We start from the raw sequence: 13,078 nt of genomic DNA, 5'->3' as shown, positions 1-13,078 counted from the left end.
TTTGGATACAATTATAGAACAACAAAAAGAACATTAATAATTCATTTGGGAACTGAGCTCTTTTGGACTATGTTTTTTATATTTTCCATTTCCAAGTTTTTTATTGTTGTTTTTACATATGAAAGAGTGAATTATATACTTTAGGGTTGTTGAAATATTTTGTATTTATATTGTCTATTACTAACAATAAGGGTCCATTCACACGTCCGTTGTTTCTTTCCTGATCTGTTCCGTTTTTTGCGGAACAGATCTGGACCCATTCATTTTCAATGGGTCCTGAAAAAAAATCGGACATTGTGCTGTCCGATTTTTTTCAGGACCTATTGAAAATGAATGGGTACAGAACTGGTCCAGATCTGTACCGCAAAAAACGGAACAGATCAGGAAAGAAACAACGGATGTGTGAATGGACCCTAACCCCTCTTCACCTGTTCTATTTATATGTTTCAGTCCCGAATGATAGAGTGCGTGTTAATCTAAATAACTCTTATAGACTTCCTTTTGCAAGGCTTTTTGGGTAAGCCTTTCTAACAGGGCACCTTACTCTACACTCCACTACATATATTTACTCATTCTGGGATTGCCGGAGGTTGCTGATCCCTGTGTTACTCTAAGCACAACAACCCACAGGTATTCAGAACTACGCAGTAATGCAATGCTATGAGCAGCCGCAATATCATGACTTCAAAACTTTATGTATATTGAGCCTCCTTTCCTAGTTGCTGAGTTGAATTGTTCCACCCACGTCCATTGCAACAGGTGCTTAAAAACCAAGCACACAGCCAAGCAATTTCCATAGACAAATATTGGTAGTAGTTTGGGACATACTGAAGAGCTCAGTTACGATAAATGTGGCATTGTCATAGAATGCCACCTTTGCCAGTTCACAAAATTTCTAATCTACTAGATCTGCCTTGGTCAAGTGTTATTATTACAAAGTAGCAGTGAGTTATGAAGCAGTAGAGCACGCAAACTCACAGACCAGGGACACCGACTGTTGATATGCATGGTTTGTACATTTGCCCATCCTCTGGTTGGAACACTCACTATGGGGGTTTAAACTGCCTCTGGAAGTGACTTCAGCACAAGAGTTGTGTGTCTGGAGCTTCACTGAATGGCTTTCCATGGTTGTGCAGCTGCAAGCAAATCACCATGCACATTGCCAAGTGTCAGCTGGAATGGTGTAAAGCACGCCACCACTGGACTCTAGAGCAAGGGGAAATGTTCTCTGAGGTGATGAAACCCATTTCACTATAGGGCTCTGCCTACTCTAAAATATAATGGAGGTGGGATAATGGTATGGGGCTGTTTTTCATGGTTTGGCTCCTTATTAGCAGTGAAGGGTAATGCTAATGCTACATTATACAATGACATTTTAGACAATTGTTGCTTCCAACTTTGTGGCAACAGTTTAGGGAAGGCCCTTTCCTGCTCCAGTACGACTGTCCCCCTGTGAACATAGCGAGGTCCATAAAGGCATGGCTTGAGCAGTCTGATGGGGGAACTCATGAAGTCTTGATCTCAACCCCATCCAACACCCTTGGGATGAATTAGAAAGCAGACTGCAGACAAGACCTGACAAATGTTCAGAACACTTCATAATCTTATGGAAAGCCTTTTCAGAAGAGTGGAAACTATTATAAATGCACAAGGGGGCCAACTCCATATTAATGCTCATGGTTTTGCAATGGGATGTTCTCCTACGGGGTGATGGTCAGATGCCCATCACATTATTGGGCATATAAAGGGTCATTTATCAAACTGGTGTAAAGTTTTAGTTGCCCATAGCAACTAATCAGATTCCACCTTTCATTTTCCAAAGGAGCTGTTAAAATTGAAAGGAGGAATCTGATTGGTTGCTCTGGTCAACTAAGTCAGTTCTACTTTACACCAGTTTGATAAATGACCCCAATAGTGTATATATGGCCAATAGACAGACACTAACGCTAAAGAGAAACATTAGAGTATGTTCTTAAACGCAAGAACTACAATTCTCAGGATGTTCTGAGTGTACATGGTGGGGATGTCAGTAGTGGGATGACTTGTTCATCAATGTTGTCCTCTCATACACTTCCCAGCAGGCTGTGCTGCTCTGCCAATCGGTTAATGCATGGAGGGGTTTAACAGATGCCGTTTGCTCTCTATGAGAGGTCACAGCCTCTCCATCTGCACAGGATGTTTGCTTAAGGAAATAAAGAGATTCCCGGCTGTATCCTGCCATGTACACATCAAAATCTATGCTTTCCCCATAACTCGTTATAATACCATCCCTATGTGCGTCCTCTAAACTGAGCAACAGAAGTACAGGGTTAATGAAGAATTCATGGTTTTAAATGGAAGATGGTTAATAAGTCTATGTTTTGCTCCAAATCTCTCGATTTGGAAAAAGCACTTTCTGAATCCATCCAATGAGTATAATGCACACATTTACACATACTGTACATGCTTGGATGTAGTCTGGGCTGTCTACACCATGAAGTTCTGGCATAACAATTACACAAGACAACCAATAATTTGGAAGCTACAGCCTAAGGGCGCATTCACACGACCGTAGTGTTTAGCGGATCCGCAAAACACGGATACCGGCCGCGTGTATTACGCATTTTGCGGACCGCATATGGTCGGCACTATGATAGAAATGCCTATTCGTGTCCGCGATTGGGGACAAGAATAGGACATGCTCTACCATTTTTGCGGGGCCGCGGAACAGAACTACAGATGCGGACAGCACACGGTGTGCTGGCCGCATCCTTTGCTGCCACATTGAAATTTATTTGCGGAATGGATGCAGACTCATTCATACGGAGTATATTTCCTATATGTAATATTTCCATATTTGGAATATTTAGTATGTTCTGCTGGTGTCTGCATTGGAATGGTATTTTACCTTTAAAGGTCTTGTCTCATCTGAGACTAGGATATGCCCCCATTATTAGATAGGTGCAGACCTGCACCTATGTCGAGAACATAGTGGGCAAAAGTGGTGGCTGGAGGACTCCGATCCGGCCACCACCAAGCGCTCTCCCCATAGAACTAAATGGGAGGGCACCGCTCATGACTGGCCACTGCTCCCATTCACTTCCGACGGCCCCATAGAAATGAATGGAGTTCGGCTGCACATATCAAACAATGGGGGCATGTCCTAGCCTATTCCACCTTTCATTTTGGACAGCTCCTTTGGAAAATTAAAGGTGGAATCTATTGTTTAAAGGTGTTGCTCCACGTTTTCAAAACCAACCCCGACTGGAGGAAGGTTCCACCATGTTTGTGACATTTTAAAAAGTCGCTGTTGATAAATCTGGAGTGAAAATAATTGCCATACCTAAGGACACCTATTTCCTCGCACACTTTTCCAAACAGGAGTGAGTGGTGCAAAAATGTGAAATGTTGCAAATATTTGTGCAAATCAGCCCCAAAAGTCACAAAGCCCTATTTTTAGACCCCCTTAATGGTCTAAAAGAAGTGTAGCTGTCAAGACTTTAAGAACAGAACATAGACTGAAAAGAAAATTTGCACTAGATGACTGAAATGGGATGGTGTGGAGAATAGTTTTATGGGCTTAAGAGCCTAAATTTGAGCTCTTTGGATATTTCAGAAGGTGGTACATGTATGACACAGACAACGAAAAACTCGTAAAAGCTCCCTAAATCTAAGACTGGCCAGGGGAGTTTATAAGAACAATGGTATAAGACATCTCTGAAGATTTATTTGATAAGTCTCATGAAAAGTATGGTACCTATTTATTTCGGTATACCAATGCCTTTAGGAAGGAAATGTGTCACCAAAACTTTTATCTGCCAGTTAAAACCAGATAGTAACAAATATCCTTTTCTTCTAATCTGATTTTAATTTCTGATTATAGATTTTTTATTGTATTTCCTAAACATGATTATGGGGCGGCCATCTTGCCTCAGTTGTTCTTAACAGCATTTACACAATCAAAAAATGGTCAGGAGGGGACCTCAATGACTTCTATGGGAGCGTTTTCTGGGTACACTCTGTGACCTTTGCAGAGATCAGTGTACAAGGAAAGAATAGATAAGCTTTGACATCACCGATTGTGAATGGTGGACAGAGGTGATGTCTCCTTATCATTACAGGCAGGTTTAGAATAATATATGACTGCAGTAAAGTGACCTGTATAGACCAAGAAGTGGTAGCTCTTTATTAGCTTAGTGGCCAGTCCAAAAACGGCAGGATTTTATGGTTTTTGTTTAAATATTGATATTGAAATCAAAAATTATTTAGAAATATGTTAAACATAAAAATTTGATTTAAATTATGACAAATTCCCTTTAAAACTGATGGCATATCAGTCAGATAATCAATCGCTGGTCATTGGGGGTCTGAGGTCTAGAACCCCTAACAATCCTGAGAATGAAGGGGACACAGCACTAATTTAGTTTGCATTGGTGCTTCAGGCCACCGGTCTGTGCATGTAAATGCAGCCAACCCCATTCACTTGAACCTAGCAATATGTAATCCCTCTATAAGATGGGAACACCCCTTCTAGAGAGACCATAACTCAATTTACCATTTGTCCTGGTAGCAGAGAAGGCAGATGTACAGAACACATGTGACATGCTCTAATTATTTCTTCTACACTTCTAATTTTCATCAAGCCTCACCAGGAACTTCCTGCGCTGCTTCCAGTGGCTGCCCTGTGCATTGGTACTTCTGTGAGCTTCTGTCACGATACGAATCAGCTCCCATTCTTCACTGCTTGGCTCAGGCCGCTGCTGCAGAGTCTTGATCATCTCCTCCTTCCGACGCCGTTCCCTATTTTCTTCAATCAGTTTTCGCTTGGCTACCCGCTTGGAATCATCCAGGACAACTGTGGAGAAGGAGGGAGGTAAATGAAGAATAAACAGCATAGGAAAACCATACATGGCTTTCGTTAATATATAGCGGTGTCATATAAAGGCATACTTCTGTGATATAAAACAATAAACTTTATATAATAACAAATAGGATTAGGACCTAGAATACAAAGACTTGTTTCTAATCTTTTCCCAGCCATGGTCATCATACTTACGGTCCATCGCCATGCCCACAGCAATACATTTCTTAAAGCGACAGAGCTGGCACTGATTCCGGGTGATCTTGTCGATGATGCAGCAGCCATCATACTTGCAAGAATACGAGGGGTGCAGATTCTTCTGGATGGTGCGACGAAAGAAACCCTGCAGGATGAAAAAAACATCTTTCAACTTCTTTCATTTCTATTGGGAACATGGAAAATGTGTACATCAGTGATCTGTGCAGAACATCCCTGACATATACTGCACATACTGTGCCCGTTCAGCCCTCTTGCACCATTTCTGTTGTGACCTGACTGCCATGATGCTCCCACTTCCAATGCAACAATTTATTTAGGAAATCAATCCCTTTGCATTTAAAGGAAACCTGTCACCTGGATTTTGGGAATAGAGCTGAGGACATGGGTTGCTAGATCGCTGCTAGCACATCCGCAATATCCAGCCCCCATAGCTCTGTGTGCTTTTATTGTATCATATTTTATTATACGATTTGAAAGATATGCAAATTAAACTGAGATGAGTCCTGTCTCTGAGATGAGTCCAGCGTGAAGGAGCCCAGCACCGGCCCACATCCTCTGAATCTCCTCCTTGCTCCCCGACGTCACAAAGCTAGAGCGCCGTAATCTCGCGATGCGCGAGCTAGCGCATGCGCAGTGTGTTCCCTGAGGCTGATGCCAGCACAGGGAAGGAACACTAGGCCGACACCGCGCATGAGCTAGCTCGTGCATTGCGAGATTACGGCGATCTAGCTTTGTGATGTCGGAGAGCAAGGAGGTGATTCGGAGGATGCGGGCCGGTGCTAGGTTCCTTCACGTTGGACTCATCTCAGAGACAGGACTCATCTCAGGTTAATTTGCATATCTTTCAAATTGTATTTTTGACACAATAAAAGCACACAGAGCTATGGGGACTGGATATTGCGGATGTGCTAGCGGCCATCTAGCAACCCATGTCCTCAGCTCTATTCCCAAAATCCAGGTGACAGGTTCCCTTTAAGAAAACCTTCCCATTCCTCATTGGAAAAAAACACTGAGTGGACCCCTGCTTGGTGACTGTAAGAAAGCAGGGAAAGATAGAATCAATTGGGGTCATTTATCTAACTGGTGTAAAGCAGAACTGGCTTAGATGCCCATAGCAACCAATCAGATTCCACCTTTAATTTTCCAAAAGAGCTGTCAAAAATGAAAGGTAATAGCATATCTATCTATCTAGTGTCTATTTATCTAGTATCTTTCTATCTATCTAAAAATACTAGCAGGAAGCACTCTTGGGTAATGACAAAAGTTTATTCACCATATGGACACAACGTTTCGGCTCAACGCTAGAGCCTTTCTCAAGCATCTTTCTGCTTTTCTTATCTATCTATCTAATTCAAATTCAACTTTATTGACAGGACTAAATACATAATAGCATTGCCAAAGCAAGTGGGAAATAAGTGGGGATTAGGGATGGGGACAAATCCAGGGCGGGGGTATAAGAGACCATGGTACATCAGGATCCTCTATGGCAGGCACTGAAATATCATGCCGCTGTGTTCTCTTCTTCCCCCAGCAGTATGGAGAGTCTTTCTTCCTCTTTCATATAGGTGAAGTTTGGGAAGAGATCAGATAGTCTCTCAAAGTAGGTGTCCCTCACTGCTGAGTATTTGGGGCACCGCGGAAGGAAATTGGCCTCATCTTGCACAGCCTTCTGGTTGCACTGTCGGCACAGTCTGCTCTCCATGGGCATGTACCTCTGTCGGTGCTGCTTGGATTCTGTGGGCCCTAAGTCTATAGAGGCTCAGGATCTGTAGGTCTCTGGGGTTGGAGAGTTTCTCCAGATATGGACCCAATTTGTACTCCCTCTGTAGGCTCTGGTAGATTATCAGCTTCTGTGATGTCTTATGTCGTTCCTCCAGATGCTGATATATTCCTCTTTGCTTTTGCATAATGTTTTCTGGATTTCCCTCTTTGTCAGGCTGTACTGGTTGGTGACTTGGGCCGGCTGGCCTTGGGTGACTTGTTGTGGGGTGCTTTGTTTTTCTGGGGCTTGTTGGTGCAGAAAGGCTTTGTGATGGTAGGGGCTGGGACTGCTGCTATGTAGATATGCTCTGAATGATAGCGCTCTCTTCTGGACAGCAAGGTATAGTGGGAATCTGCCCAGCTCTGCTCAACAGGCGCTGTTAGAGGTGCTCCGATGGAGGTGTTTGCAGAATTCTAGATGAAATATTTCTGTTGACCCAGAGTCCCACTTTGACCAGCCTTTGTATATTTCTGGTCCCCAGACTTCACTGCAATATAGGAGGATTGGAGCGATGATACTATTAAAGATTTTAAGCTAGATGGTCACTGGTACTTTAAGATGATACAGACGCCTTCTTATGGCATAGAGGGTTTTGCACGCTCGAACTATCTATCTATCTATCGATCTAACTATCTATCTATCATTTTATTTCCCGAGTAGCAACGTTTCAGCCCAACACAATGAAGCCTTTGTCAACAACCTTTCACTGATTTTGGAGTGCTATCTATCTATCTATCTATCTATCCATCCAGTATCCTATCTATCTATCTATCTATCTTGACACATTATACTTGTTACTTGCTTTTCAGATTACTACATATATTGTTTAGGCTGTTTTAATCCATTTTAATCCACTGCGGCTATTTCCTGCCAAATTCTGCAAGAGGCAGACACAGTAACGTCATACTCCACATAAAGAAAATGCTCCTTATTATTGCTGCCTGGGAGCAGGAGAACAACAGGTAAGAAGCATAAAGACAGTGATACGCATGCTGCAGCTCCTGGTCTTACATGTTAATGCTCTGTTTGTACCAGGTCACTAAAAAGAGATAACGATCATGAAGTAGAATCTAGGGCGGTATTTTTTTTTATTTCTTTGACTCTGTGAAGAACTGCATGTATAACGTACAAAAAGACAAAGTTGGAAAGAACAAAACAAACATGTTTTGACCACATCATTAGCTTTCGGTGTTGTCAACAAACTCGTTTTAATGACGTATTTCATCACTTTGGCAACGCTATCAGGAGAAACTGTCCCTGAATTTTAAACATGGACAGACATCACTATATCAAGATGTCAGACACAAGCGAAACTACGGCAGCTCACTCACCTTGCAGCCCTCACAGGTGATGCACCGGTAATGGTAACCTGTGGCCTTATCACTGCACACCACGCATGGCTCATCTTTGTCCAAGTAGCTAGGGATATACCCTGCAGAGAGCAGAGATACCGAGCGGTCACCTGTGTCACCGGGTGAAAGGAGGGGGACAGTCTTATTTAAGTCAATAACATAGATACAAGCTGTGGGGGTATGGAAAGATTCCTGACACAGTGTGCCAGAACAACGGGTCAATAGGAGAAACAAGCAGAGTGTTAAAAAGCTAAGACGAGCAAAGAAAACACAAAGGGATCTTCTAGAGACGCTGCAACAGGCAAGACACACACAGCCAGGCCAATATAGGCAGACCAGCACATGGAGACACAGGAACACAAGGGGGCCTGTTCATTGTGTTGTAAGTAATTACCGAGTGTCTCTCCCTTCTGAATATCTCTCTCTCTTGCCATTTCGGAAGTAATTATGTTTTATAACCCTGAGATCCTGTCTGGACAGTGCAGAGATGGCAGCAGGGTGAGAGGGGGCTTGATGTGTGAGGGTGAAGCAGCGGCTTCTGCTGCGGAGGGGGTAAAGACGTGGGACAGGAGCCTTGAGATACATTTCGGGCATATTACAGCACGACAGGCAATGTGCCATCGCACAGGACACTGCCTGGGAACACCTTGCTGTTTCAGGAGGCAAGATAGTCATTTCAGACCTGTCATCACTAAATGTATGTGTAGAGGCTAATTCGTTATTTACCTGTGACGGCAGATATTGAGATGAGTGGTCCCCATTGCAGAGGCCAATATAGTGTCCTCTACCAGGGCTGGTTAATGATACTAGTGCCTTTGCCTCGGGAGGGTAAGGCGGCAGTTGAGCTGGTTACTAAACCGCTGTTTGCTAGAACAATCTCAACCAACCCACCGTCACAAGCTGCCTCTATGGTAAGTGGTCAAGGTATAGACAAGGCTACTAAATAACTAGTATCAGGTGCATAACCATTCAGCATATAGAACATCTTGCCTCCACTATGTGCAGCCAATGGGGGCATATTGACAAGATGGCGCACAAAGCACATGCTTTCCAATCCATGATATGACTTTTTACAGAATGTCTTTTTAATAAGATCTACTGTCCACGCAGAAGGGAAACGTTGGGCAATAATTCCCTATTTGGAGAGAACCATTGTAATGCCCAAACTAGTCATGCTGAGCTAATGATAGAGAAGTATTGATTACAAGCCTTTTTCTCTTGGCACAGACTTACAGAAATGTGATTTATACATTGCGGATTGCTGGTTACTATGACAGAAGAATTTAGGTGGGAGCAGCGGTTATAGGAATAGCTGATAAAATAGTAAGCATACCTTCGAAAATACTGCAAGAAGAGAGGACTGTGTATTATAGACATCAGCCATAGCAAAGCCTCAGCCAGCCACATTGCAGGGACATTAAAGAAGGGCGAGAGGAGATATAGGAAGGATTGATAGTATTTATCTTCTAGAAGTAGAAACCCCCCTCCCCTGACTGGACCTCATACCTGACATACCGCCTTTTCCCATACATTGGCTATTCTTTCTTTTACGCTTCCCATCCGGCCACCTGTATGGATAGAGAAATAACATGAATAAAACACAAGATATAGTGACTGTAAGAAATAGTTCACTAGTCCCGACGTGCACTGAACCCAAAAATTCAGGAATGGAGTCTTATAATCCTGTACGTCATTAATATCCAAGTATTAAAACCCTTACCAAACAGGACGCCACCTAACACACCCACGTTTGAAAACACCTACCACCTTGAACTTAAATGCACTGGATTACTATATTGTGTCACTGTGTCACTTGCTATCTATGTCAAAGTGCTAACCTGCAGGAGCTGTGTCTCATACATCTGCGTGATTGGGGAAGCAGGTGCTTGATGCCATTATATATTAGTCACAATTGTGCAAAAAAAAAATAATAATAATAATATACCTTTAAAGCCCAAGGTGACATGCACTACAAAAGTAATATCTGGTACTAAGAGACCCCACTAGCTGTCTGTTCTTGTTAGTGAGTATCCTAGATGTCTGATAATCACTTACCCCCTCCTCTTTCCATTAAAATAACAGGCATGTTAGAGGAAGCAACACACAAAGTAGGGTTCCTAACACAGAACTTTTCGAGTAATCCCAAAATCAATGGAGGTCTAAAGTACTGAAAGGGTTTAATACGTTCCCTCGTGGTCTCAGTCCAGACGTACACTTAAGATAGCTATCGCTTCTGATCCCTCCATACACATGCATGCTTGATTCGTGCATGTGTTCTCAATAGTAGGAGGGGTGGGGTGGGGGACCGCCTGCTGAAATTCAACATACCAATTCATATCTCCTATGATGCCTGCCGTCAGAACATCTCCATACACATTATCTGATCGTTGGGTTTAACCAACAATCCAACAAATGCGTGAGGCCAGCTTCAGGTAGTAAAGGGATTCAAGTTCTTGGTGGTCTAGGACAGTGAAGGGGTCTATAGTAAATTCAAGTTATCCTGTACTGTGTGCCACGCATTAAAATCAGTGCAGGGAGGATTGGTGTGATAATTGCCAGATGGAGATTACCTTGTGTCTACTGCGAGTTTAAAGAGGACCCATCACTTCTCCTGACACATCTGTTTTAGTGAGTACTTGCATTTCCCCATGCATTAACAATTCTGGTGCATCTTCTCATAAATCTCTATGTTGTTCTATTATTTATGTCAGGAGTGGTGACAGGTCCTCTTTAATTCACTAATAACACCCATAAAAGCTGCGATATGTAGGACAATATAACATCCTTATTATACAAGTAAGCACTATTGTAGTTCATGTGAAACTGAGGTGAATGTCAAAAGTGGTTCCAAGCCCTGACTGATGGAACAGCGAGCAGCGACAGTGGCTCTGATTTAAAGGGGTTCTCTGGGAATTAAGAAAATGAAAATACTTAACTATTATTTTATTATAAATAGATTTCCATACCTTTCATTAGTTATAATGGCTTGTTTTGTCATCAGGGGGCAAACAAAATGGCTGCCGTCCTATTAGTACACACAAAACCTGTCTCACACAGCAGGACAAGAGCTGCCTCATCCTCCCCTCTTGTCAGGGATTATGGGGGACATTTTCATAAATGACCTCCTAGGATCCTGAATACAGCTGATAAGAATTTCAGCTGAATCTCTGTAGGAATGGAGTTCATGAAGAGATTTGAAGTATAGAGAGGTTGGACAAAGCAGACAGTGGTAATGTGGTGCTGTGGTAATGGAGACTGCATACAAGTGCTGCTGCTCACAACCCACACTCACACCTTCCTCTCTGTATTTCATGTCTCCTCATGAACTCCATTCCTACAGAGATTCAGCTGAAGATCATATTAAACTGTATTCAGGATCATAATCCCTGACAAGCAGAGCAGAGAGGAGGATGAGGCAGCTCTTTACCTACGTGTTCTGAAGTAATTTGTCCTGCTGTGTGATTAGGACAGGTTTTGTGTGTACTAATAGGATGGCGGCCATTTTATTTCCCCTGATGATTGCTCACTGGACAAAACGAGCGATTATAACTAATGAAAGGTATTTGGAAATATTTTTCTAATAAAGTAATATTTAAGTATTTTCATTTTCTTAATTCCCAGAGAACCCCTTTAACCTTCAAAAGCATTTCAGGTTCTATATGCTTCTCTTGTGTGTATTAGCAAGATATTATGCTCCACACATTCCTTCTGCCTGTGTCATAATGCCGCGGGAGTAACAGGTTACATGTTCAATGGATTCCTTCCACAGTCTGCTCTACTTAATACATAGGAGGAACAAAGTTTCTATACATCTATTCAGCTTGAGTAACTATGCACTTTTTAGATACAGTGTGAATGTCAATAGTCATTGGGAAGAGTAGGCAGCCACACTATAAAATGTATTGTCTCCGTCTGTGTTATTCAGGCAGAAATGTGCTGCATGTCATTCTTTCAGTGTATGTCCCCATGTAACTGAGGGTGCAGAACTCGTACTATACACTGCTGTCCTCCTACATTCACATTTCACTGGCAGCATCAACAGAAACAAAGATTTGATACTTGTCTCGCATTTGGCACCCAACTGTGGCACGAGAGACCTATTGGTACCGCCTAGCACGCAATACTTCCGTGTAAGGCATCATGCACACTACTGTGTCTGTTTTGCAGTCTGCAAACTGCGGATCTGCAAAACATGAATACTGGCCTTGTGCGCCCCATACATTACCGTTCAGCATGTCCTGCCCTATGTAGAAATGGCTATTCTTGTTCCCAATATAAGACAAGAATAGGACATGTTTGATTTTCTTTTGCAGAGCCGTGGAACGGACATGCAGATGAGGACAGCGCACCGAGCTGAAGCCCGGAAGTTCGGGGCCACGGCACGAAAATGCGGATGCGGACAGCGCACTGTGTGCTGTCCGCATCTTTTCTATCCCCATAGAGAATTAATGGGTCCACAGCCATTCTGCAAAATTGCGGAACGGATGTGGACCCATTTGCGGATGTGTGAATGGAGCCTAATAGGGCAATAAAATAGGACAGGTGAGTTCTGAAAAGATTATGGATCAATCGCTGGGAACTATTAGGGTAAACAAGTATTAAGGTACATTCGGTTTTATATGTCAGAACATAGTGACAGGTTCCCTTTAAGAACGGATACTCCAAAAGTGCTATAGTATTGGGAAAACAAGTAGTTAATAAAACAGACAAGCTCATCACTAAAGATGTTCATGCTTTACATATCCACATACTGTACGTATGTAATAGACTTCTATGTATTCTGTGGCCCTTTTTCTACACTTCTCCTTGGAGTAATCCAGCGCTTAATCAACCGTGGTCCCTTTGGTTCTGCTTTGCGGCATTTTCAAAGGCAGGAATGTTATTTTGGGAAGTCGACAGAGGGTA

At 42.7% G+C, this 13,078-nt stretch overlaps 1 protein-coding gene across 3 annotated transcripts in view; it reads right to left on the bottom strand.

Annotated features, from left to right (window-relative positions):
• The window catches only part of THRA (thyroid hormone receptor alpha), a 146,533-nt gene that overhangs the window by 13,073 nt on the left and 120,382 nt on the right, over window positions 1-13,078 (bottom strand). For 2 of the 3 annotated variants that reach the window (XM_044300235.1, XM_044300237.1), the window contains exons 3-6: window positions 9,680-9,741; window positions 8,153-8,283; window positions 5,036-5,183; window positions 4,629-4,834 (exon numbers count right to left, since the gene is read on the bottom strand). In XM_044300235.1, the coding sequence (XP_044156170.1) occupies window positions 4,629-4,834; window positions 5,036-5,183; window positions 8,153-8,283; window positions 9,680-9,741 (547 nt within the window). The remainder of the gene's footprint in view (window positions 1-4,628; window positions 4,835-5,035; window positions 5,184-8,152; window positions 8,284-9,679; window positions 9,742-13,078) is intronic. The other variant, XM_044300238.1, reaches the window with a different exon arrangement.

Source organism: Bufo gargarizans, chromosome 6 (genome assembly GCF_014858855.1).
Source record: "Bufo gargarizans isolate SCDJY-AF-19 chromosome 6, ASM1485885v1, whole genome shotgun sequence".
NCBI lineage: Eukaryota > Metazoa > Chordata > Amphibia > Anura > Bufonidae > Bufo > Bufo gargarizans.
This window is presented reverse-complemented; position numbering and strand designations above follow the sequence as displayed.